The sequence below is a fragment of the Cavia porcellus genome, unplaced genomic scaffold (assembly GCF_034190915.1).
Source record: "Cavia porcellus strain 051 isolate PalLab524CR breed Dunkin Hartley unplaced genomic scaffold, mCavPor4.1 scaffold_5, whole genome shotgun sequence".
Lineage (NCBI taxonomy): Eukaryota > Metazoa > Chordata > Mammalia > Rodentia > Caviidae > Cavia > Cavia porcellus.
Genome location: NW_026947488.1, coordinates 49,156,657 through 49,184,221, shown reverse-complemented (window position 1 = coordinate 49,184,221; position 27,565 = coordinate 49,156,657). Strand labels below are relative to the sequence as shown.

At 43.0% G+C, this 27,565-nt stretch overlaps 1 protein-coding gene across 2 annotated transcripts in view; it reads left to right on the top strand.

Annotated features, from left to right (window-relative positions):
• Window positions 1–27,565, top strand: part of Atrn (attractin) — a 151,503-nt gene extending 123,938 nt beyond the window's left edge. For both annotated transcript variants that reach the window (XM_063248768.1, XM_005008351.4), the window contains 5 exons: window positions 7,273–7,334; window positions 15,310–15,388; window positions 17,386–17,493; window positions 20,334–20,448; window positions 23,240–27,565. In XM_063248768.1, the coding sequence (XP_063104838.1) occupies window positions 7,273–7,334; window positions 15,310–15,388; window positions 17,386–17,493; window positions 20,334–20,448; window positions 23,240–23,364 (489 nt within the window). In that variant the 3' untranslated portion in view covers window positions 23,365–27,565. The remainder of the gene's footprint in view (window positions 1–7,272; window positions 7,335–15,309; window positions 15,389–17,385; window positions 17,494–20,333; window positions 20,449–23,239) is intronic.

Genomic DNA, 27,565 nt, shown 5'->3' with positions numbered 1-27,565 from the left:
CCTCCTGCGGTCCCCATAGCCAGAACCAGGCAGACTTCCTTAAACTCACCTACTCTACAATCTACACCTTTTCTGGCCCAGAGCAGCAGTGTGGTCATTGGTGCTGGTATCGGAAATGAGCTCCTGTGGGAGGAGAGAGATTTGTTCCCCTGAATCTAAGGAGCTGCCACACCAGAGCTGACTCCTAGGGAACATGAGGCAAGGAGGTGGGGGTGTTCACCATGAGGAGAGAAAGTGGGTGTTAGCAGTAGGGAGAGAGAGAGTGTCCAGTTGCTTTCAGAACCTGCCAGAAGTTTAGCAGAACTGATGGTGCTTGTATACAAGGAGCTAGCAGCTGTCTTGAGGCTGCTCAGCTGAGGCTGAAAATGACTGGGATTCACTGAAATCTTTTAAACCAAGAAGGAACCACAGGTCACGTTTTAGAGAAACCCCTGCGGCAGTGGTTTCGAGTGTGGCTTGAAAGGAGCCACACCACAATCAGGAAGTTCAGGCAGAATTCTTTAGTAGAATCCCAGGGGAAGTGTCTGCTCCCATAGGACTTCTCCAACCATGCGCCCTACAGCTGTAGACACAAACATTTTGATGTTTCTACATCTTCAGCATTGTGAGAATTTGTTGAGGAGACACTATAAAAATGTACTAGAGAGATGGCAGTTTGTTGGTACAAGAGCTTTAGGGTAGGTATCAGAACTTTATTGTTTTTTGCAATATTTGTACCTTTGGTATGGGTGTCGGCTGGGATTTGCTGCAAAATAGACAGTCAAGAGAGAGGTGGGTGGAATGCAAATGAAACAAGATGGGCTCTCTACTTTTTTTAATTTTAAATTTCCTATATTGAAAAATGAAAAAAATGAAATACAGGGGGTAGAAAGCGCAAGGTCTGGGTAGTACAGTATATTGCTTTGCCTCCTTAAGGATGGCATCCATAATCTGCATCTGCTGGGCCACTCCAGCTGAGGCCTTGAGACTCCTGTGAGCCCTGGAACTGATCTTCTTTCTGTTTTCCCACACTGGAAGCACACAGCACTGTTTAGGGTCTTATACTCAGGTTTTATTGGCTGCTACTGGACAGTCTACAGAGTATTTGGAGATTAGGCACAAAGATCCTTTCCTTTTCCCCTGCGCACCTACCTTGATAAGAGTGCAAAAGGAAGCTTCCTCCCGCCTTTGCTTCTACTCAGCCACTCATTAGAGCCCCAGGGGTTCTCCCTGGGGGCCACAAGTCCTGGGCCATGGCTGCATTTTCTTCTGCTCCTATAGCTCTTTATGGAAACAGACACATCCTCTCCCTGTATCCAAGGATATTGTGTCTATTTCCTGTCTGTTGGCATCTTTCTGAAAGCATCACCCTCAGAATAACAACACTGAAACTAACAGAGACACTGAGCAGTGACATAAACTTCCCTGAAAATAATAATAATACAATAATAATAAATATCATATTGATAATAAGGTAACTTCCAGCAAGCCTGGAATCCCAGCATTTAGGGAGGCTAAGCAAGTTTAAGGCCAACTTGTGACATAACCACATAGCAAGGCCCTGTCTCAAAATAAAAACTTTAAATTAAAAGAAAAAAAAGGTAACTTCTGCAAGAACAGAAAACCAGTTAAAGGTAGAGGCCTCTGGAGAAAAGGGGCAACAACTGCCACTTACTGTGATTAGCCTTTTAGCACTTGTTGATATTTCAGTGAATGTATAGAATTGTCTGGTGATTTTAAAGTAATATCAACTGTGATAAAAGGGAATAAGAATTCTGGATAGTTTTGAGTGAGAAGAAATGGCTGAGAGGAGATCAGAGATGGCAAGCTCGGAGCAGAGTTGAGAAGAGAGGCTGGCAGTGGGCAGCCCAAGCATTAACTGGCCTTGGGCTCTCACCAGAGTTTGAGGATAGAGTTTCTGTGCCAGCACAAACTGGCATTAGGAAGATGGTATGAGGCCAATTGATGGTCTCTGGGATCCAGTCCAGAACTGTGTTCTCAATACAGAGTTCTGTAAGAACTTTGATGTTTAAAAGAAAGTAAGTTATTTTGTATCGTAAGGAAACTCAAGGAGGTGATAGCTGTAGAATGCACTCAGCCAGCACCTACAGAATCTTCCATTCTTGGCAGAGCTGAGGCCTAGGTAGAAAAGCTGTTTGTAGTGGGGCCTAAGCTCTTAAAAGGAAGACTAAATGTGTTCTTGGTTTCTGGCCCTGCAGAGTTTAGATTGTCATGGCCAGGCCAGGAACCCCAATGGCAGCCTGGCCATTTAGACTCTCTCCAGACTTCATGTGAGGGATGGACATTCCTGAGGGTTTTTTTGTTTTTTTGTTTGTTTGTTTTTCCTGAGACAGGGCCTCACTATGAAGCTTAGAATGGCCTGAACTCACTGTGTAGTTAAATTGGTCTCAACTCACAGTGATGATTTTTCTGCCTCAGCCTCCCAAGTACTGGGATTACAGGCATGTACCACCATGCCCAGCTCCTGAGGTTTTAAAAAAATCTGTAGATCTCAGCCTCAGGAAGCCAAGAGCAAACAGGCCCTGGTCCTGGCAGGCTCCCAGCCTTGGTGGAGGTGCTGGCTCTGGGGCTATGGGAGCAGTCTGCAAGAATCTGGCTGGTACAGGTATACTTGGGGTTTTCCGCCTAAAGCTGGAGGGCTGCATACTACAGGGCAGCAACTATGCTTCCCCATCTTACGTGCTCATAGCCATGATTAAAATTCTCATGGAGAAGATACAGCAAGTTAGAGGTCTTTTCTCCTCTCTTTTCAAACTTCCAATAGCCTTTCCCCAAATCACTCAGTATTCATTCACTTTTTCATTCATTCAAGTTGTTTTTGTTTTTGTTTGTTCCAGACAGGGTTTCACTGTAGTCTAGTCTGGCCTTAAACTCGCTATGGAGCCCAGGCTGGCCTCAGACTTGCAGCAATCCTCCCACTTCAGCTTCCCAAGATCTGGGATTAAAGGCATGTGCCATCTTGCCCAGTTCATTCACTCAAGTTTCTGAGTGCCTATTTTATATATAGTACATAGTAGATACAAAATACACATTTTTAAAAAAGCATTTGTTCTGTAGTTGATATAAGAAGTGTCATAAGAATTCTGCCCACCATGCTTGTTAAAATTCATTCTCAAACCCTGGGATTTTTCTTCATGCGTTGGTTTGGCTTGGGGGTTTTTTGTTTTGTCTTTTTTGTTTCATACTGAAGATTGAATCCAGGCCCTTCTCCCTGAGTTACATTCGGAACCATTTATTTTGAGTCAGGGTCTTACTGAGTTGCCCAGGCTGGGCTCAAACTTGCAGTTCTGGAGTGCTGGGGTTACAGATGTGCACCATCACATCTGGCCTTACCCTCTGTTTTTGTGGAGGTCTATACTCTTTTCTCAGGAACATACAGAAACTTCAGGCCTTACCCGCATAGAGAGAGCTGCAGATGGCCTTTGATCTGATTGTTACTCACTGGCTGTTCCTCCTGGACCCTCACTTTTTGAGGGCAATCTTGGACACAGAGTGATTACTGCAACTCCAGAGCCTCCTAAGCCCACTAGGCAGCACTCCACATTTCAGGCACTTTCAAATGCTTCCTCCCTTTCCCAGTCCCTACATGTGGACTTGCCCCACCTTTTCCTTCAAAGAACTGTCCTTTCTTCTTTTGCTGTGTCCTTACCCACCCACCCCCATCCTACAGGACTTTTCCTTCTAAGTCATGATGATTTTTTTTAAAAAAAGAGAATAAAACCAATCAAAGTAAACCAGTTTAAGTGGCACAGACTTCAAAATAATATGGAATCAACAATGATTACGGTATTCAAAATAGTTGCAGATACCTTCAGACATAGTAAAAACCAAAACAGAAGAGTAAAACCAATAAAAACAAAACAGTGAATGCAATAAAGGACTTCAAAATGGCTACCATAATATATCTTTTTATCTTTAAAATAGCTGCCCGTGCCATCAGATATAATAAAATCTAACAAAACAAAACAGAATAAAACTCAACCCAATGAAACAATGAAAATGATACAGGAATTCAAAACAAGATGATAGGGAATTAACAGTTGCTACAACCCTCAGAAAGAGATCCTCCATAGATGCTACAATGCATATTGTTATCCTCCAAATAGATGATCAGACTACCAGCATTAGGCCTGCAAAGTCAGTGAAGTACTAAACACTATAAGCATTAAATTGTATTTTACCTCAATAGCTATCACTGCAGCCTGTGTTTCTCCAGATCAGCCTATTGCTTATGGAGGGAATGGAAGGGGCAGACCTTGACTCTTTTTGTCTGCTAGCCCATGCACCAGAAGGGATGGTGTCTGGTTCTCCCACAGTGGCCCGTGCATGGCGCCACCTTCCAGGGAGGGCTTGGCTTCTTGGCTTCTTGTTCTCTTCCCCCTCAGTCTGCAAATGGTGCTGACTCATAGGAAAGCACTGGTAACTGTTCTCCCAGCAGCCCCTGCATGGCGCTGACTCTCAGGGAGGGCCTGGCTTCTCGTTCTCCTGCCCTGCAGTCCGCCTCTAGTGGAAGAGACTATAAATCAACAGAGATAAAGTCTCTAAGAAAGAGTGCACTAAGCAGATAAATATGGGGCTTCAGTATTGTGATGGGGCCTGGAGAGGTGGTGGCTCTGGAGTGGAGTCCTTCACTCCAGATATCTCTGTGGTTTGAAAGCTGTAGTTAGGGTCTCATGGGTTTCTCCAAAGTCCTCCTAACTTAGTCCTGAGCAGAGTTAGAAAATATTTATTCTGTCTTTATCCTTTACCCCTTTTTCAGCTGCTAACAGGGCCAGCTGCCTGCTGAGTCTTCACTTTACAGTAGTTCTGTGTGAGTAGAACCTTTTACTAAAATCTTAACTAATGGTGATCCTCCTGCCTCAGCTTCTTGAGTGCTGGAGTGACAGGTTTCTACCAGCATGCCCAGCTTGTTACTGGATTTTGCCTGTTACTCTGAATAATTAAAAGTTACTCAACTATGAGCCAAGAGCATAGAGCATTTGCCCTGGGTTTGATCCCCTATACATAAAAGAAAATTTACCAGTGTCATTTCTCATGACACGTGCCTTCACTCTCAGAAGTTCTTAGTTTGGATTAGTTCTTCACTTTACCAAAGGCTGACCTGCAAAGATGAGATGGCTAGATAGTTCTAAGTGAGTAGTAAACATTCATAAACAGGTTCACACTGTGGCTTTTGCTTCTTTTGCAAACTTATGAATGTGGAGACTTAGATGCTCAATGTTTGATAAGAGGACCCTTGTAGGGTCTTGGATACTTACCATACTGGTGGTCTGTAAATTCTTTATTATGAATTGGTGTGGTCCTGCTTCAGCAAGAAATCGTGTTAAGGATGGGGGAGCTGCCCTATGCAGTGTTACTTGGCAGTGCTCATGGACCTCACTGGTTCCTCTGTCACTCACAGTGAGTAAAAGTATCTCAGGGGTTTCAGGAGTGGAAACTCTTAGGACATACTGCTGTTTCAAAGGAGTTAAATCTAAACAGAGCTGGGAGGGACTGGGATCTGTGTTCTTCTTCGTGTGTTGTAACGTGAACTCTTCGTGTCCCAGGACTAATTAACCTTATTTACCTAACTGTCGTTCAGTCTTACTAAACAGTTTGTATGTGAGGACCATTCTCCTATGTTCTATAGCTTTTCTCTCAAAGTCCTTTGTTTTGGTACTGGTCACTATAAAATGAAGGAAAAGAAGAAAGTGGGTTTCCGCTTGCCTACTCTAGAAAAATCTGTGTTACTTCTATTTCTGATTTAAATGATTTGGCTAGAGGCAGGACACAAAAAAACTTCATTCTAGAGCGGGGTGTGCTGATACAAGCCTGTAATCCTGGCATTTGGGAAGTTGAGGCAGAAGGGTCCTATGAGTTCAAGGCTGGCCTTGACTACATAGTTAGGTCAAGGTTAGCGTGAACTACAGTGAAACCCTGTCTCCAAAAAAGGGAAAAGAAGAAAACCAGCAGAAATTTCCTATTTGCTGTGATGAGTGTCAGAGGGCTGGAAGTAAAGCTCAGTGGTGGAACATTGCTAGACATTGACAAAGCCCTTAGATTTAGTCCCCAGCACCCAAACAACAGAAAAACGCGCTAATCAAGATATAATCATGAGTATTCCTAATTCTTGTCATATTTATTGTCTGTGGTAGAACAGTTATTACCTTATTCAGTAATTGTTTCATTTATCCCTAATCTGAAAATCCAAAACTTACGTGAACAAATTTGAGATTTGAAAACATTTCAGATTTTGAATTTTTAGATCAGAGTTGTTCATCTAGCAGAGTCTAAGCAAATATTCCCAAATCCCAAAAAAAGCTGACATCTGAAACACTTCTAGTCCCAAGCACTTTGGGTAAAGGATACTCAGTTTATACCATTGTCTCTCCAGTAAGGGCTATATCTCCTAAAAAAGCACTGTGAGATCTAGCCAGCAGTAGTTATATTATAAGTGTTAACAGTTGTCATATTTATTTAATTAACTCGGCAGTACACATTTCTTCATATCTAGTATCTCTGGAGTTACAGTGCATCTCACAACTAGTGATTGCAAAAGCATTCTGTCATAGTTTAATTGGTAATGTTGTTTCTTAATAGAACACAGAATGACTTTGCTGCCTCCAGTCAGTGTTGTTTTATTAGAGTTGCTGAAGTACAGTGGATCTTGTATATTTTTTATATAAACACTATTAAAATAATAGTAAAATTATTTGTTTGAACCGATAATGTATTGTCAGATATAGTTAATATGACAAAATCCGAAACACAATTTTTTTAAAAAGTAGGGCACTATCTTGTGATAACAAACATAGTAAAGCAATGAAGGCCGTAAAGTGAGGCTGCCTTCCTTGAGGTAGATCCAGGAGTTGCTTTTGGAACAAACGATGGAGCACTGTGTCTGAGGGAGGTGCAAGGGCGGGATTCATCAGAGGAGCCTGGGGTCTGGAGGAAGGGACCGTAGGAGGTGATGGGGCAACCCAGATTGTTCCACTTTTGAGTTAGCAATAAGACAAGACAAGAAGTGAAGGCACTTTGCTGTAAGTGAAATCATTGCCTTTAAAATGTAAAATCTGTCGGGGTAGGGGCAGTGTATCGCTAAGTCATTGAATTGCCCAGGATTGGCTCAAATTTGTAATCCTCTTGCCTCAGCCTCCCTGAGTTCTGAGCTGATAGGTGAGTGCTCCTGTGCCTGGCTAACGCCTGTCTTTTAGCTCATTTCTGAAAGGAGGGCTGCGAGCCAGCAGAGCTTTTCCTAGCCTAAGTAACTCACCACCTGCCTTTCTGCCACAGATCGCCTTCTCCCAGCACAGCAACTTTATGGACCTGGTACAGTTCTTCGTGACTTTCTTCAGGTAACTTCCCTCAGATAAACCACAGCTGTCCTTTCAGTTCAGACCTTTAGTTCCATGAGTACTGGCTTGTAAAAGATTTAAAAAAAAAAAAAAAATCCTTGCTTCCATAGAAGATCGAATTTAATGTGTGTTCCTGAAAAGTTGCATGTTATGATGGTATAATCCACCTGCCTGATGAAATGAAAACATTTTGTTTGTACATTCTGGCTTTGGAGAGGGCAGCTTTGTATGTACCTTTTACTAACTTACAGGTAATTTGGCTCTCATGGGGAAAATCTTGAGCTTAAAAAAAAAGTAGTAATGGTTACTAATGTGAGCTGCATGTATTCCTCATCTTGTTCAGGTAATGATTGCAATGAGTATCCAGAGTTTTAAAACTAAAAGTGATTTTTTTTTTTAGTCCCATGAGAGTCTCTTTTATTTTACAGTTTTTCTATGTTTTAATGTTTTTCTGAAAGTGCTACAAAGAAACAACTAAAGACAAGTGCTGCAGTCCTTAGTAAAAGTATCAACAGCCTGCTTCATACATTCTTACCCGCCGTTTTTATTTGAGCAGTAACTGGCATTCCCATTTTACTTTTTAAAAGTTCTTTTGGTAGTACAAGTTTACAGTACATGCTGATTGCATTCATTGTGCAGAGTTGGTGTGGGTACATAGCACGTCTTGATTCTCTTTCATCTCCTTCCTTTTTTCCTCCATTGCTTGGTTCTTTCTCCAATTTAACCATTTAGCTATTTCTTTGTCCTCCACATGTATGCTATTTCTTCATTTTTTCAAGTGAATCTATTGGTGTCCTTCCTGAGGATTTATTGTCTTACATTACCTTACCCAGCAGTTCCCCCCACACCACAAATGAGTACACAATCCTCTTCCTCCACCCATTGAATACAGTTGTATTGTAGCACTTAGCCAAATCTGTGGCCTGTGTTTCTATGATCATAAAACTCTAATTTACAGCTGATTTGAACTATGCTTATACTTCATTTTTTGGGTGGAGGTTCACTCTTTGCTTATCCTAACTATAATGTTATCCATTTTTTGTTTTTAAATTGTTAGTTTTTTTAATGAACCTCCCTGATTTGCACTATGTTTTTCCTATATGTTTCCTTCTTTCACTGAAGCACATTCTCCCAAAGGTTTTTGTTTTTTGTTTTTTGTTTTTTTTTTTTTTGGTCTACTCCCAAAGGTTTCTAAGAAAAAGTACATAGGAGGAACTATTTTGTGAGTTTTGCCAACTGAAATATCTTTATTTTTATACTTACAAGTTCCTTGAGAATTTGAATATAAAATTTGGGGTTGAAAATAACTTCCCACTACAATTCAGATGACATTGTGCTGTTTCTTCTAACTTCTAGTATGAATATTGAGGAGGCTAATGCCACTCCTTGTATGAGATCTCTTTTCCTCTTTTAAAAAATTTTACATTTGTAGCTATGTGGGTAGAGCTGGAAGAGATTAAGTAAAATAATCAGGCACAGAAAGATAAATACTTCATATTCTCACTTATATGTGGAAGCTAAAATTGTAGATCTCAAGAAGTAGTGAAAAGAGTGGTTATAGACCCTGGGGAAAGTGAGGCAGGGAGGGAGGGCCAGCCAGGGAGGCTTAACAGGTACAGGGCAGAAGCTGAATGGGAAGAATGATTTCTAGTGTTCTGCACACAGCAGTGTAACTATAGTTGGTGACAAGTAACTGGATATTTTGTGATAACTAGTAGATGAAATTTTGACTGTTTCAAATATAAAGAAATATTACTGTCTGAGGTGATAGATATGCCAGTTATCCTTATCTGATCATTACACATTGCATACATGTATTGAAATGTCACTTGTACCTATAAATATATAGTATATTGGAATGGTAATAATAATACTGTAATTAATAGGTATCAACTTAAAATATGCATTAAAATAAGTAAAAATCTTTAAAAATCTCTTGAAACTTGATGCCTGTAGATAGGATTAAAAAATACAGCTAGGAAAAGTTTTTAAAAAACTGATCTATAACTGTCCACCAAGGTTTTTTTCCTTGCTACAGTATCTTATGTCATTGAGTTTGTTTTAAAAAACAAACAAACAAACACTTTCAGTCTCATCATTCCATGCAGGAGCCAGGGATTTAGCTAGGCGGTGCAAATGCTTGCCTGGTAAGTGCGAGGTTATGAGCTCAATCCTCAGTACTTTAAAAAAAAAAAAAAAAAGCATTATCCATATAGTCCTCACACTGAACCGTACAGGTGAAGAATGTTATTGTTGTCATTCACATTTAAGAGGTGAAGAAACTGAAGCTCAAGATGATATGCAGCCGGTAGCAGGATTATGACATCTGACTCCCTGCTCCCCAGGGTGAGACCAAAACTACATAATGAAGAAAATATTTAAAACTTGTAGGATGCAGTTGTACTTAGAGGATATGGCTTTAATCATGTAGTTCTCAATCTTAGCTGCATCTGGAGTCACTTGAGGAGCTTTTGATGTCCAACCCATAACTCATTCTGAGAGGACCCAGGCATTTGAAAGCTCCTCTGGTGATTCCATTGTGCAGCTAAGGCTAGGAATCACTTCTTATGGACATTCCTCTCAACAGATAGAAGAAAAGACATTCCTCTCAACAGATAGAAGTGCCAACGTAAAGAGTATAACAAGAAACAGAATATGAAAAGAGCAAAAAATAATGATCTAATGGCCAGGGTTGTAGCTCAGTGGCACAGTGCCTGCCTGGGAAGCATGAGGTCGTAAGTTCAATTCTTGGCATCAAAAATAAACAAATAAATATCTAGGGAAAAAATGAAATTCAGAGTAAAGAACCAGAGTGGATCTTTGTTTTTTGGAGGAGTTTGTTTTGTTATTGTTGCTTTTGAGATAGGGTCTTATTATGTAGCCCAGGCTTACCTCGAACTCATAACTATCCCCCTGCCTCAACCTCCAAAGTGCTGGCATTACAGGTGTGCCACCATCCCTGGCTAAGAGTGGATTTTTAAAAAGAATATTGACAAATGACCAGTGTTGGAAATCCAGGGGGTTGGAGTATGTTCTAAAACCTACAGACATTTTTTTTCTCCTTCAGAAGAGTATTTTGTGAATAGATTTGAAAACATAACAGATGGAATGGAAACATTTTTTAAGCCCAACTATATACAATTATAAAAATGGGTACAGAAAAAAATAAGAAAAATAGTCCTATGTCTTTTTTAAAAACAATACATAAATAAGTTTCCGTACATTAAAGCTAGGCCTGTGTGGCTTCATTGGTCAGATAATTTTCCAAGAAAAAAAAAGATACCAATATTAATCACTTCTAGAGAACAGAAAAAAAAGAAAAACTCCCCAATTCATGTTTGAACCTAGCTCAACCTGACAAGAAATAATGTGAGCAAGAATTTGTAAGTCAGTTTTACTCATAAATAAGCAAAATCTGACAATAATATGTAAAGGCTACTATATCATGACCCAATTGGATCATACAGGAATTGCAAGATAGATTTAAATCAGACAAGCAGTTTGTATAGTTATATAAAGGAGAAAAATAAAATGATCATCTTAATTGATGGGCATCTAATAACATTTGATATCCATTCATTAATAAACTTCTTAGAAAACTAGAAGTAGAAATTTCTCTAATTCTGATAAAGGAACTGTGTAATGACAGCAACAAACCACGTTCTTACTGGGAGCCAGCTAGCGATGTCCACTGTCCCACTGTGATAGGAGGTTTTACAGGTACAGCGAGACAAGAAACATAAATGAAATACAAGAATTGGGAAGGAGGGGCTGGGGATTTAGCTCAGGGCATAAGCACCTGCCTTGCAAGCAGGCAGTCATGAGTTTGATCCCCGGTACCGATAAAAAGGGAAAAGACAAAAAAGGAATTGGGAAGGAAAAAAATCATCAGTACTCATTATGTGACTATATTTATAAAAATTCAAAATAATCACAGATAACTATTAAAACTAAGTGAATTTAGTAAAGTTGAAAAATATAAGGGCAATGGGGGAAAAAGTAATTCTATGTTCTAGACATACACCTTTCTGGCTCTTGCTGGCATAGGAGCCATGTGATTGTATTTCCCATGGGGAAGCATCAGATGACCTCTTCCCCTATGTACTGTAAAAGGAGAAATCCCTTGCTGGGTTATGCAGAAACTGATGGGCCCACTTTTGCCTGTGAGCTGATGAGCTTGAGGAAGAGAGTTTTTTCTGTAAATATACTACTCAAAATTTATGCAATGGGCCACTCTTTTCCTCCCATGTTCTTTATCTCATGTATTAGTTTTCCTGTCACTGGGACAAAATACTTGCCACTTATTGGAGGGGAGATCTGTGTTGGCTCACAGTTCTCAGTGGACTCAGACCATGATCACCTGACTCTAGGCAGAATGCATGGTGGAGGAAAGCTGTTTACCACATGGCAGCCAGGAAGCAGAGAAGGGAAGAGACTAGAGTATACCCTCCACATCAGACCTCGATAAGCTGCATGTAACCAGACCTCGCCTCTAAACACGAGACCATTATAGGACATTTTAGAGCTAAATTTATTTCACCGATCACCCCCAAAGTCTTATGCCTTATGCATAATGCATTTAGTCTGTGAAGAGTCGCCAGAAGTTTAACACTTCCAATGTTGCCGAAAAACCCAAATACAAAGTCTCCTCTGAAATTCTAGGCAAGTTCCTGACTGTGAGACCCTGTAAAAATCAAAAAGAAAAAGCACTTCTAACATACAGTGTCACAGGGTAAACATTCCCCTTCCTAAAGGGAAGAACAGGAATAGGCTGTGGCCTCGAGTGCCCACACCTCCCTGGGCTGTCCTAACGGACAGGTGTCCAAAAGATTCCCTTCTTAAGAAGTTAAGAGTTTTGCACCCTTGAGCCTCAAGGGGTGAGGTCTCACTAATCTTTTTTATGGTTCTAGTGCAAAATACAGTAATACTTTGGTTCACAAGTGCTTTTGCTTGCAAATAATTTGCTTCAGAAACCTTAGGCAAAATTTTGGTTTTGCTTGCTAACTCTTGTAAAGTAACAAAAATGACATGGCCATCTTTCCCACACAAACATGACTGTGGACATTTTTTCCAGATTCGTGGAACAAAGTTCATTAACTGAGCTACTCCTCAACTTGTCTTCTTTTTAATGCTAATCTTTTCAGCATTAAATGTTCTCTTTTTCCCCAACTTTGTAGGAGCTTCCTTTCTGATAGACCTACAAACTTTTCAAATCATTCAACTCTACTTTTTGCTCCTAATTTTCACTGCAGATCAAGGTAAAAGCAGCCAGTAGTACAAGCTGAACATTGGGCTGCCCTAAAATTTTCTCCAGTAAATTGGTTAGTCTGCTATTCGCTCGCAGTCTCAGACATGGACAAAACATCAACAAACTTTCTGCCAGAGTGTAACACGTACGCCCTCTAGTCCAGCTGCCAACAGAGTTCTCATTCCCACCTGACACCTCCTGAACTTAGCCTTTTTATGATTCACATTCTTATATGAATATGACAAAATTCTGAGCAGCTACCAGAATTTTTCATCAATCTCTGCTCACAGTACTCCACAGCTTCTCTATGTCACTTCTCCAAACCATTGTATTTATGTACTTATTTCTCCAACCCATTTTTTAAAAGTCAAGGTCGGGCTGGTCTTGAACTTACTATGTAGCCTAGGATGAGAAGGCACCCTTTCAAGTCAAGCCCATGGTAACTACCACCACTCCACAAGGCCCCACCTCTGAGTGTGACTTTGAGGGATGTGTTAGATCTAAATTGTAATAACCTGCACAGTGTTACTCAGTATTCTGTAGTTTGCTTTCCCAATGCATAGAATCAACTTTTTTTTTTTTAACTAGGAGATGTACTATATATACTAGTATACTATTACTAGTAGTATCAGTAATGGGGATTGAAACCAAGGCCTTTGCATTGAGCTACACTTCCTGTTCCCACCTTTTGTTTTGTTTTGTTCCTAAATTACTCAAACTGAACTTGAACTTGTGATCCTCCTGCCTCAGCTTCCTAGAGTGTTGGGGTTACAAGCATGTGCCACTATGCCCAGCTTTCACTTTGTTTTTAAAACAACTTTTCCCATAGTATAAATGTGTCTTACTCTAGTTGATGAGACTTAGATTACCCTCAGTTTTTGTTGCATATGTCTGCATTTTTCTGTGACTGTCTTTCTGGGATAGTATTCTTCTAATTGCTATATCAAAATGTGAAAACACTGGCAGATGGCCCTGCAGAGCAGTTGCCTGAATGTACACAGCTACAGCAGGCATGAGCCTACCTACTTAGCTTACCTCCTGTGCTTATCTGCTGGAATAAAAATAACAAGAAACAGGGTTGTACATAAAACCAAGAAAAATGTAGGTTACTGTCAGACTGTTTTATAGTTCTCTTTTCTCCCCAACTCCTTAAATTCGGTACCTCAGGACACCCCTGTACCTGTTCAGCCCCCACCCCACCTGTGACTTCATCCAAGTTGATTGCTTCAAATACTAGATAATGGGCAGATGACTCCCAAATGCCATCTCCAAGCCACCTGCCACCCTGCCTGCAGCTCATGTATCTGCCCCCGGAGTCTCTCCTGGCTGTAGTACCACTGCCGTCCTCACCTTTTTACATCTTTTATGTCTGGGGCATTTGCTACCTTCTGACAGGCTCTCATTGTTTCTGTGCACTGTTGCTGTCCATTTGCTGAATGTAAATCACGTGATCCAGGGAACCCATGTTCTTTGTCCTATTCATTTATGTACTCCATAAACTGGGAACAGGACCTGGTCTGAGGGTCGCTGTATAGACTGTTGCCCAGGAGGCACAGACAGCAGTGAGGCCCACCAAACAGACTTGAAGGCTGTCCACTGAGTGATGACCAGGGGCTTGGCGGGCACTTCTCTGACCCAGGCTTCCATTGGAGAGCTCTGCACCTTGTGCTGCTTTGGGAGGCAGTGGGCTACAGGAGCCTTGAGCTCTGTGTTTGCAGAAGGGCAGTTCCATCTTCCCAGCAGCTTGTGACTTTCTCCTGCTGGCTCCGGAGACAGTGTGTTAGTGTCACATGTGAAACTGTCCCTGTGCTACAAACCCAGAGCCTCCCACGAAGGTTCCTGACCCAGCGGAGCAGAGAGCGCTGTCTGCCTGAAACTGAAAAGTACTCTACAGCAAGCCCCTTCCAGAAGATAGGAGTAAAAATGCCAATTTAAAAATTATTTACAGCAGTTACCTAAGGGGTTTACTTAGCTCATCTTTCCATTTTTTTTTTTTTTTTTCTCTTTTTCGTTTTTATCGGTACCAGGGATCGAACTCACGACTGCCTGCTTGCAAGGCAGGTGCTTATGCCTCTGAGCTAAATCTCCAGCCCCTCATTTTTCTATTTCTAAAGTCTCTCCTCTTTACCATCATGGTAGCTTTCAAATCATTCAACACCTGGTTTATAGATAAGATGACACTGAAATCTTTTCAGTTGTAAGACCACTGAGAGTTATTTTTCTCCTAAAATTTTTAAGAAAGTTGTTGGCTTCATTTGGTTGTCTTAAATGTCTTTTATTTTATAAAAATACATGTGTTCATGTTGTAAAAATATTATTCAAAGTACATTTATCAGTACACATACAGTTCTTCATTTCTTCTACTTACTTCTGAAAAACTGACTGTTGCTTTAATAATGAACTTTTGGTTTTTTTAGACTGTACCAGTAGATGTTTGTTACTTTGATTAATGGCCTGCTTGTTGTCTATTGTTATTACCATAAAATTGTTTCTCATGTTTGGGGGTAGGTACAGGGGCCATTCTGACAGGGCCCTGGAAGGGCAGCACTCTCTCCAAGCACCCAGCAGGGCTTTCCTAGAAGTCAGGCTGGAATGCTTAGTCCCCAGGTGAGCCTCTGCCTCCTGTGAACTGGGCCCTGGTGGGGAAGCACCAGCAGGACCAGGTGTGGGTGACAGTGTACTGATTCTGGGGCTGGGATAATAATGCAGTACTTTCCTTTCTCACAGTTGTTTCCTCTCTTTGCTCCTGGTGGCTGCTGTGGTGTGGAAGATCAAACAAAGTTGTTGGGCGTCCAGGCGTAGAGAGGTAAGCCTCTTTAATAAAGATGAAGAGTCCCCAGGAGAGTTTCTGAGGCAGCTCACTTCTTTTTGTGATTGGTGCCTTCCCTGCAGGATAGGGCTCTGCAGCACAGTGGGTAGACTCAGTGTACAGTCCTGTGTGGAGCATCCTTAATTCTGCCACAGCCACGGCCACCTCTTGATTTGACACAGCCTTCTCAAGACCCTTTCATGACAGTGAGAATAAAAGGAGCCAGGTGTGTTGGTGCACGCACACCTGTAACCCCAGCACTCTGAGTGGCTGGGGCAGGAGGATCAAGTCCAAACCCAGCGTAGGCCCAGCTTGGGCAGCTTAGTGAGTTAGCGAGACCCTGACTCAGAATGAAAAAGGAAAAAAAGCGCAATGGAGCCGTGCTGCTTCATCATCCTACTGCTTGACTAAAGCCAGGCCTGCCTTGTTCCTGTGGAAAATGAACCAGATGTTTGTGCAGCAACAAAACGTTGTGCCTCCTTGCACAGCAGACAGGACCATTCAGAGATGGTCAGTGGAAGCTGACACAGTGAATGGTGAACTGAAAAACCAAGCTTTCACCCTTGTCATTGAGAATGTTTCTGTAACTCTGAACCTGACCATTCATCATATATTTCATCATTTCCAGAAGGTCAGTAGTGATTTATTGCCTATCAGGACACTTTAAATCCTTGCACGCATTGGGCCCTGCGAAGAGTGCTTTGTGCTCATATCTGCTCCTACATTCCTCGAAGGCTCTGGAGTGGGAGCTGCAGAGGGGAGGAGGTCTGTCTCACTGTGACTTTTTTTTTTCTCCCCCCACCCCTTTTTGAAACAGTTTTGATGTATAAGTCAGGCTGGCTTGAACTCACTTTGGGGCCCAGGCTGGACTGGAACACACAGTGATCCTCCTGCCCCAACTTCCCTTGAGATTACAGGCATTGTACACCTGGCAACCATCATCTTTTTGAAATGTAAAAATCTATTGTTTTAACATAAAATTACCCTCTAGAACAGAGCTGTGACCTCTGCAACCCAGAATTCTATCATAGTTCTTAAGAAGTAGTTTGACAAAGTCCTGTATGTTGTCTAATTCTAAGCCTCAAAATGTGCCCAGAAGACCTCTAATAAGCCGTAAGAACACATGGGCGACTGTGTACCATGTGCTTGGCAGTGTCTTGATTCTAACGACCTGATGGGATCAAAATGGATTCAGAGAAGAAGAAACTGAAGACATGTTCGGCACATCTTTTTTTTGAAAAAAAAAACAGCTTTGCTATGTTCCAGGCTGGCCTCAAACTCACAACCATCCTGCCTCAGTCTCCTAAAGTACTAAGATTATTAACATGCATCACACCTTCCTTAAGATCACACAGCTGGAGAGAGTGGAACAGGGGTTCATATCCACGTTCCCTGAGTCAAGACCCCTGCTGTCCCTCTGCAGAATTTCCCATCCACATTACCTTACACTACCTCTGAATGAAGCATTCTCTTGGACCTGTCTGCTGTGCAGTAAGGCGTGAGGTTTTGTTGCTATAAAAATTTCTGGTTTAGTTTCAATGAGAAGAAAGCAAGCCTGACTTTAGCCATGTAGTAGGGGTATTAAGCAATAAGGCTCCATCACTTTTATGTTTTTTTTTTTATTGGTACCGGGGATCGAACTCATGACTGCCTGCTTGCAAGGCAGGGGCTTATGCTGCTGAGCTAAACCCTAGCCCCTCATCACTTTATGTATTTAACATGCAGACATCACATAATATCCCCCACTACTTTAATGTGTATATCCAGCAGATAAAGAGCTTTTAAAGATATAACAACGTTACCACATCCAACAGAATTTAATAATTCCTGTTATCTAATATCTAGTCCATATCGTTATATCCCCAGCTGTCACACGTGTGATTTTAGATTCGATGTGTTTGAATTAAGGAAGATAAGGTATTTTTAATGTGCACTGTTCAGTAATAGAATATCCTCAATACTCATTGTCTAATGCTCGCTATGTCATCTATTAGCAACTTCTTCGAGAGATGCAGCAGATGGCCAGTCGACCCTTTGCTTCGGTAAATGTTGCCTTGGAAACAGATGAAGAGCCTCCAGATCTGATTGGAGGGAGTGTCAAGGTGAGACGGTCTCTCAGACTTCCCCATAAGTTAACGCTTCAAGACTCAGGCTTCTGAGCCTGGCAAACCCATGAGAGCAAGTGCCTTGTTCGGCTCCTCTTCTTTTTCCCTCTGTTCTTTAACAGTAAGTGTCTTGGTTGCTTTTCTATCATTAACTGGGACAAAATACCCAACACCCAAAATGAAGAAAGGAAATATTTGTTTAACTCCCTGTTTGTGGAAGTTTCAGTCCATATTCAGCTGGCTCCAAGATGGGGTGACATGGCACAGGGGCAACACGTCAAGGCGGCAGCCAGCAAAAGCAGCCAGAACTAAAGGATTGGGGGAAACAAACCTTTCCTCCTTTATATTGTAAGTAGACTACCACCCCCTCGCATGGGTGTAGCACTCACAAAATCTGTATGCCCTCTTGCAAAGGATGAGGATGTTTAAAGTAAGGATCCTGACTACAAGGCTCCTGGCTGAGGCTCCCGGCTGAGGCTCTTAGTTAAACTTCTAAACTTTTCAAGTTGATACAGTGTATCAAGCATAACAGTAAGCTAAAACACTGAAGTGTCAGGTACTCTTCTGCCTTCATTTTCTAGTCATTGGTCCATGTGGTTAAAAGTTCTGGGAATTTTTACATATAAATTACTGCCATCTATAATAATTTTATGTTAAAACAATAGATTTTTACATTTCAAAAAGATGGTGGTTGCCAGGTGTACAAGTGTTCTGTTACAAAATAGTTTAACTTTTGTATTTGAAAATAGGCAGACTGGCCATTGTTCTTTATAATAATATTCTTGGGGATTTTTTTTTTTTGTTTTTTAGCAGCAAAATGATAACTTGCTTGTATTCTGTAGAAAATAAGTGTTTTACCTCCCTTAAAAATGATAAAGGAAGTGATAGTACTTCTTTGACAAAATGGTGAAATATGTCAGATAGTTTGGGAAGACAGCTAGGTATCCTGAAAAAGACTTTTGTAAGCATTACTGAACCCTCGAAAGGAGGCACAACCTCTAGGAACTACTTTTCCTTTTCTCAAAAAATGAACCAAAGGCCAGTGTCATGAGTTGTCTTACATGGTTCCAGGCAGGTAACACATCACAACTTCCTGCTGAAATGGGTGCAAATCTTCCCCATAGGAAAACATCACCAGTCCCTGTAGGGGATCAAGCAACTCATGATCACCAAATACAAGGAGAGGCAGCCATAGTAGGGAGTTAGCAGAAACAACAGGTATGATTTCAGACAGGACCGCAGATGTTACTGCAGGTGTCTACAGAATGTAATGCAGTTATGTTTGAAGTGTTTAAAGAAATGAAAATTGGAATCATAAAGCTATGAGAGTCAGGAAAAACCAGTGGGACTTCTACAAATGGAAAATATAGTTGTTAAAATTTTTAAAATAACACATTAGACATGAATGAGAGAATTTAAGAACTGGAAGAGGAATGTGAAAAAGTTGTATAGAAAGTAGCACTAATTATAAGGACATGGAGGACAGCATGGGGAGATACAATGTATATAAGTTTAGAGTACCAGAACAAATAAGTGGAAGAGACGCAACATTCAAAGATTTAATGACTGAGAATTTTCCAAAACTGATGGAATATATGTATATAAAGATTCCAAAGCAAAGCACATCATAAGCAGGATTATAGAAAGCCAGCAAGAGGGAAGACAAGAAGAAAACTACGGTGGATTTACCATCATGAATCCACAGATATCCAAAGACAAACAATAGTTTAAAATCAACCAGACATTGATTCGCCTATAATGCAGAGAAAATGGAATCCTTGTGCACTTTGGATGGAAATGTAAAATGATACAGCTCCTATAAAACAATATTGCTATTTACTAAAAATTAAAAGAAATATCATGTGATCTAACTTTCTACTTCTAGGTATATATCCAAAAGAATTGAAAGCAGAATCTCAAAGAGATATTTATACAGCAGTATTCATGGCAGCATTGTTTTTGCGGGGGTGGTAGTGGTGGTTGAGACATAGTCTCACTATGTAGTGCAGGCCGGCTTTGAACTCACAGTGATCCTCCTGCCTCAGCCCCTAGTTCTCACTCTTGTACTCTCATTGGACAGCCAGTAGCATCAAATATTTCGCTGTCTTCCACATTTTCTAGCCACTGTGTTGCACCTCTATTGCTGCCACCTTGTTCTAAGTCACTGTCACATCTCACTTTTTTTTTTTTTGGTAGCTGGGATTGAACTCATGACCTTGCTTACCAGGCAGGCACTTGAGCCACTGAACTAAATCCCTGGCCCTTTCACTTCTTTTTCTTTCCCCCAGTATTGAGGGTTGAACTTAGCACCTTCATACTGAGCTACATCACTGGCCCTTTTTTTAATTTTTTATTTTAAGACACTATCTCACTAAATTGCTCAAGCACATCATATCTAAAGGCTGCAGTGTGAGTTGGGATTTCAAGTAAAAGTACAGAGCCCAGTCCTGGTATGGTAGCACACGCCTCTAATCCTAGCACTTGGAAGGCTGAGGCAGGAGGATCACTGTGAGTTTGAGACTAGCCTGGACTACATAGAGATTTTAGGGCCAGCCTAAACTACAAAGCAAGACCCTGTCTCAAAAAAAAGTACAGAGCCCAGATGAGGCCATTTAGACATCGCCTTCCCCACAGTGCAGGCTGCCCTTAGAGAGGGCGGGTATGAGGAGCTCTGAGGAAGGAGGCAAGCAGTACCATCCTTCTCATGGTGCAAGTTAGAATCTAGCTTCTCCTTCTACACTCCTGAAGTTGCGGACCTTGTGAGCACTATTGAAAAGGGTACATCTGGCTGGGTGACAGTTGAGGAATCCACTTGAGGTGATGCTTTTCTTCCACAGACCGTTCCCAAGCCCATTGCCCTGGAGCCATGTTTTGGCAACAAAGCTGCTGTCCTGTCTGTGTTCGTGAGGCTTCCAAGAGGCCTGGGTGGAATCCCTCCTCCTGGGCAGTCGGGTAAGTGTGGGGAGGGACTGCGAAGGAGCCAGGCCTCAGAAGCTTCGCTGCCAGAGAACAGAGTGGAGTGGTGGGACTGAACAGGGCCCTGGAGTCATGGCAAGGATTATGTCATGTAACACTGCTGTCACTTACATTCCAAACACTGCACCTGAGGTCACCATTCCCTTCCTAGAGAAGCCCAGCCTTCTCATCAGGCCCGGCTTCCTCAGCCTCTCAGAGAAAGGGGGCGTACAGGCCCCTTGGGCTCTGCTGTGCGCCGAGTTTCTTCTGTTTGTTGTTCAGTCCCGAATCTAGGGTGCATTCCCATATTCTCCGTCCTCCCTTCCTGGTCATCTTCTCCGCACCCTGACTTGTCACTGTCTCTTCAGAGGTGGTGATGCTCATGTTAGTATTTCTAGCCGCACTCTATTTCTTTTGCTTTTTTACTCTATTTTAAATAAAAATCCCAGACAAGCATTATTATGTCATAAAGGAGATTTCTAAAAAGTCAGTTTTGCTATGCCTACACTCACCAATTTTTATTGCTGTGTTTTCTTCCTAGCCTTTGCCAGCAATTTAATTAGAATGCTTATATAGACTCAATTTTTGTTCTTCCTTTTTCATGTAACTGTCATTAGCACTTTTACAGCTTAGTACATAGTATTGTACCAGTGTTTGTAAACTTTGCATCAAATACATGAGTCATGATTTGCATAAGCACGCTCTTACTTGGAACACAGAGGAACCATGGCATGCAGTTCTGGAAAGATCTCAATTCATCATGAAGTACTCTGTAGGGATGCTCCAAGCAACACAAACATGTCAGACATCCTGAAACTCAGGGTGGTCTTCACCAAAGATGACCTAGAGTGTGAGGGGAAAGGATGCCCAGGATGTCCAACCCTGAGCTGTGTCCCCACAGCACCTGAAGACCAAAAAGGCTTCTGGTTCATTTTACACAGTGGCAGGGGCCTTTGGTGTCGTCACAGCGACACCCTCGGTGTGGCAGAGCCAAGATGCATTGTCTGTTTCACCTCGGGATCCCTGGGAGTTGAGTTCCTGACTCAGCCTTGCCAGTGCTGAGGACAGAGTGGCTCATGACCTGCCACTACCTAGCTTTGCAAACATTCGCTGGGCTCCAATGAACAAGGTGCCTACTGGCAGCACACCTTCTGCACCCCACCTTCTGCTGGAGGCCCCCCAACAGTGAGGCCATTCTTGCCAACTGTTCTACATCTCTATTTTATGGGAGCATTTTTTTGGTTTTGTGGTACTGGTGGGGGGGAGTGTCAGACAGAGGGATCTGCACAGATAGGCAAACACTGTACCACTGTACTACATCCCAGCCCTTTGAATTTTGAGACAGGGTCTCTCTAAGTTGCCTAGGCTGGCCTTGAGCTTGGGAATCCTCCTGCCTCAGCCTCCTGAATAGCTGGGATTACAGGTATATGCTGCCACATCCAGAAACATTTTTGGCTTTTAGGGGGGTTTTTTGGTCTGTTTTGGGGATGAAACCAGAGCCTGGCACTTGATAAGCAAGTGAGCTACTGCTGAGTCAACCCCCCCCACACACACACACACAATCGGTGGTGCCCTTTCCTGAACTGCCAGAATGTCTGACTTCGCCCATTACACTTATCACTGGCATGGATTCTCCACTGTGCCAACCGTTAAAGCGGCCGCTTAAGAGCTGTGCTTCTCTCCTCCCCATTTGACTGGCCCAGCAGGGGCACGGTGGTTGTGGTGGTAACAGTGATAGCCCCTGAGGGCAGCCTCAGCAGGGCTCTGCACCCAGGCAGGCCACCTCTGCAGTATTAAGGATGCAGCTTTCCTAGCTCCTTGACCTGCCCAGTGAACATCAGTTTAATTACCATACAGTAGGAAAAGGGGACTCCTATACCTAAGGGAGCAGAATTGAGAGTAAAAGGTAAGAAATTCACTCATTGTAGCTGGGTGTGGTGGTGCATGCCTGTAACCCCCTCATTCAGGAGGCTGAGGCAGGAGGATCATTATGAGTTTAAGACCAATCTGGACTACAAAGTGAGCTCAAGGCCAGCCTGAACTGCATAGTGAGAACCTGCCTCAGAGAAAGACAAAAAAAAAAAAAAAAAAAACGCAAAAAGAAATTTATGCATCGACTGGCCCGGTGCTGTTAATGCATTGGTTTTACAAATGCAGAACTAACACAGGAGGGTTAAAGAATCCTGCTGTCCCAAGGCCTGGACTGGGTCAAGTCTACCCTGCCCCACATCATAGTGTGGCCATAAAAATAACCCCCTGTTAAAAGAGTGGTGTGGGACAGATCTGAAGTTCATGCTTAAGCTTTTTTTTGGAGTCAAGGTCTTCCTGTGTAGTCCAGGCTGGCCTCACACTCATGAGTACTGGGATTACAGTCATGCACCACCACGCCTGGCTTTCTTGCCAACCTTTGGAGGCAGGCAGGAGAAAGGGCACGCTTAGGGCATAGCTACAGTCTCATTCCACATTCCCACCACCAGGCAGACACCTGCTAACAAGCAGGCTGCACCTTCTGTGAGAGTGTGTGTGTGTGTGTGTGTGTGTGTGTGTGTGTGTGTGTAGGGAGGGTGGTATATGCAGGTTCATTTGCATAAATAAACCCTGGAAGAATATGAAACTGATGAAGGGGTTTACTCCTGAGGTAGGGAAACATGGGAGAGGGTATATACAGTAGAAGTTAGGCTCTTCACTGTATAGTTTTTAAAATTTTTGCACGATGAAAATGTAAAAAAATTTGAAAACAAAAACAAGCTGCTCCTTGACACACATCCCTCCTGTGTGTTCTCCCAAGGTCTTGCTGTGGCCAGTGCCCTGGTGGACATTTCTCAGCAGATGCCAATAGTGTACAAAGAGAAGTCAGGAGCAGTGAGGAACCGGAAGCAGCAGCCTCCTGCACAGCCTGGAACCTGCATTTGATGCTGGGAACAGGGACTCCCGCGCACACGGGCACATGCCCACCAGAGCCGCCTGCAGGGGATGGCACAGGCAGGGATGCAGCGGTGCCATGCGGGCAGAAAACTGGAAACCCTCGAAGCACCCAACTCATCTGCATGATCACAGACTTTCTTTGACGGTTTCTCCCATCCATGTCCAGCATCTAACTTTTTACTTTTGCATAGGAAATAATTTATCTTCAGGTCCAGGGATGGTCCGCCTGTTGCTGGAGGAGGCCAGTGTAGAGCTAGCGAGGGAGTGAGGAGCCACGCCCAGTTTGCCTGTGGAAACTGCCCTTGGGACTATCTCAGCTGCAGAAACAGAAAGACGGGGTCACAAGTAGACCCTCATCTTCCGTTGTACTTCAGTGTGATCTTTTACAAATTATTCAGATGAATTCACTTGTTTTCATCTGCAGCCTGCGATGTGTTTTAAAGATGTGCTGTTTACGTTTGCACAATTTCAGCAGATTATCTTTCTTCCAGGAAGTAGCTTTTTTCTAGTTGAGAATAATGGTCCATCTCTTTTGAATTATGTCCAACTAGGATAGAAGGGGGCTGTAGGAAATGTCAAGGTCAGCAGTGTTACTTAGAATGTAAGTGGATGTAATAGGTGTTTTCTGTAGCAACTTAAGTTAGTCTTAATTCATTTGATATTCACTCTTCCTCTCTCTCATTCAGACACACGAGCACGTGCACACACATACACACACACTAAGTGCCTAGACTTTAAATAGATCTAGCAATTGGAAAGTTAGTGAGCCTAAGTTTTTACATAATTGCATTCCTACATTCTTGTAAAATTTAAATAGCTACCATTGGCAGTCTGCTCTTTTTCTAAAATCTGATTTGCAGCCAGGAAAGAATTTTCTCACCCCAAGGAACATTTGACCTAGCGGCAGGGACTGAGGAATGCAGAAATGGACTGTGAATGCGCCTGTTTATATTGTTCTTAAAAAGGACATTATCGAGAAATTGCAGTCGCCGTGTGCCACCTGCCTACCCCCTGGTGTCAGTTTAGTCCTGATGTTTGATTAGCCCTCTGGGCTACTCACACTGGGCACCACAGAGGAAAGGACTCATTCATGTCATGTGACTCCTTTGAGCAGAATTGAGCACTACCTGTGCGTGGTACATCTGGCCTGAAGAGCAGCTCTGTGTTCTGTCGCCTGATCTGAACCTGGAGCCAGCCTCAGGTAGGGTGGAGTAGACACCAGGAGGGAAATGGCCTCCTGCTGCCAGGCAGCATACGCCCAGAGCCTGGAGAAGGACCCCAATCTGTCCACAGCTTCTCTGCAGGCAGGGCTTGGCCCACCTGTCCTCCCAGACTGCATTGTGGCTGAGGAAGACAGGGAACATGGGAAGGGGTGAAAAGCACTTGGGAAAATGGGCACGAGAGAACATGCTGCCAAACAGAAGATGACCAAACTTAAGAGGGGTAGGATAGTGCCCTGCTCTCCTCTCACAGGGCACTGCCTGGATGTTGCATTTCCCCATATATGGTGCTCTGTACCCGCATTATGCAGCAGCCTCCCATGATCTCTTGCGCTTCAAAACCTGCAATTCTCTGGCATTACCTGATTGGGATGGACCTCTGGACAGTTCAAGTCTGAATTTGGAGGAATTAACACTCAAAAGAGCAAAACCCGCGGCATTTCACCTTTAAATGCAGTGCCTAGAGAGGAGGTATTATCTCCAACCCAACACTAACCCCACTCCTGTGAAGAAGTTTCTGGAAAGATGTTTCCAAGGAGGTTGAACCATAAAACACCGATGCATAAAACACCTCTACTGTGAGACTTGCCTCTCAAAAAGCTTCCTTTTCACATCACTCTTAAAGAGCAGACAATTCTAGAAAAGACCTTGTCAGGAGCTCCCCATATCTTTAAGAACATGGCACCCGCAGCGCCTGGCCCTTCACCCTCTGATCACCAGGAAGCCTCTTGGTGAAGAAAGGGAGGCCACAAGGCTTGTCCTCCTACAAGGAAGATCCTCCTTGTTCAAAGGACCAAATTTCCTTGGCCAAAGAAGTCTCTTCCCCATGTTTGTCCTGTGCACTTGAAATAACGTGCACCGTGACCCCCAGCCAGCTCGTTATGTCTTTTTTTTTTCCTTTTTTCTAATACATGTTTATTTTTTAAAAGGAAGGAAAAAGCAAGTGAAGTTTCACTCTGCTCCAGCCATGAAGAAACAGCTGAATCCACCTGCTTCTCCTTTGCAGGAGACATCAAACAGCTTTCTCCAGGCTGAGGGCAGAAGAAGGTCATGAGGGAGGAAGAGGAGCACAGCTAGAGCCAGTTCCCAGAGGGAGTGAGTCGGCGTTGGTACCTTTGCGCGTCACAGGAGAACCTGTACATAAAGCACTCGTGGGAACATTGACCTTGCACTTGTACATAACTACACAGTAGTGTCCACAATGTTCAGACATTTGGTGTGTACATAAATCAGAAAAATAGCATAATGTATTTTATTAAACATAATGACATCTGAGTTTAACATATGTTTCTGTGCCATATACTGGGTATCCAACTCCTGGGACATCCTCTCTCAACTCATGATGACACCAAAAGCCAGGCCACTGACGCGGTTGGCTGCACCTGGTTCCTGCTAGAAAGCTCCACACTGGACTCAACCTGTCAGGACCCGCAGGACTTGGGCAGTGAGGCTGGATCCCAGGCGGTGCTCAAGGCAGCTCTGGAAGCAGGAGTTTCTGTCGCCATTGTTGCTCAGTATGCTTCTTGGCAACCTGGCAGCCTCAGGACTCTTGGGCGCAAGGGGTGAGCAGTCCCATCGATGTGAAAGCTGTTTCTCTGGTCTTTAAATTCAAAGACTATTAACTTGTAGAAGTCAGACTCCCAAAATGGGTTCTCAGCTGCACTTTGTTGTCCCTTGACTGAATTTTTAATGACCATTTCTGAGCACCATTGTCTTTTATACTGAAAACCGGGCCTGGAAGGTGGAGCCTTGTTCATGAAAGCTCCTTTTCGCAGGGAGCTCTCAGCCCAGCCTCCTCTCCAGCTCCTGCCCCTCACTGTGGCTTGGAGAGGGCTGGCAAGGGTCACCTGTAAAGGCGAGAAAGGGATGCAGAGCAGGCCACCCCTATACACCAAGCATTGACTCAGATGAAGACAGGAAAATGCTGGAATATCTGTAAGGCCTCAGGTGCAAGACTGAAGATGCACTAGGAGGCACAGAAGACAGTGCTCTGGATAGGAAGAGACTTCCCTTGCAGGCCCCGCCTTGCTCCTTCCATAGAGGAGAGCAGATTGGGGGTGGGGAGGTGATTCACTTCCTCAGGGAGATGGTGCTCGCATGGCTTTCAGGAGAACCCTTCACCCATTCCATGAATTCATCTATTCGTTCAACAAATATTTACTGAACACTTACTAACCTAAGCTAATTCTAGGGCAATGACGGAGATGGAAAAAGTAGCTCTTGAGAATTACAGGAAATTCTAAACGCTCACAGACCTGTTATCCCCACCCCCCAGGAGAGCTTTCCTCAGGATGGTTTCTGTGAGACCTGGCCATCCAGAAGGCAGAACCAGGAAGACCTCTTGTCCTTGGACTGTGCCCTGGCTGCCCGTGGCCCTCAGACATCTGCAGTGTTTACCCTGTTGACCAACTCCTACCATGCAGCTTGCTGCCACCAATGGAGACCTCGCCCCTGACTGAGCCCAGCTGCGGGAGCTCACCGCCTGCCTGCAAGGGGCGCTCGGGAGTGCAGAGGGAGCCGGCGGCTTCTCTTCCAAAGGCAATAATGGAATCGGCTCAGTAACTGAATCTGTGCACAAAACAACGTTCTGAACACTAGTGAAGCCTGCTTCGTTGAACTAATTCTGGCTCTGGAAATGTCTTTGTTTTATAGTTATTTACGTTTTTGTTTTGTTTGGGTTTATGCTTAGTTTGTTAATATGTATAATTTAGCATCTATTGCACTCATGTAAATATGGAGTAAGTATTGTAAACTATTTCATTGCTGGGATTGTGGGTGTTATACATACATTTAGGACTGCAATTTTTTGGTATTTTTTGTATTGTAAAATAACAGCTAATTTAAGCAGGAACAAGAGAATTAAGGGAGGTCTGTGCATTTTAAACACAAATGTGAAGCACTTGTATATAGACAAAAGTAAATACTATAATACAAACTTCCTTCTGAAATAAAAGTAGATCTGGTAAAAA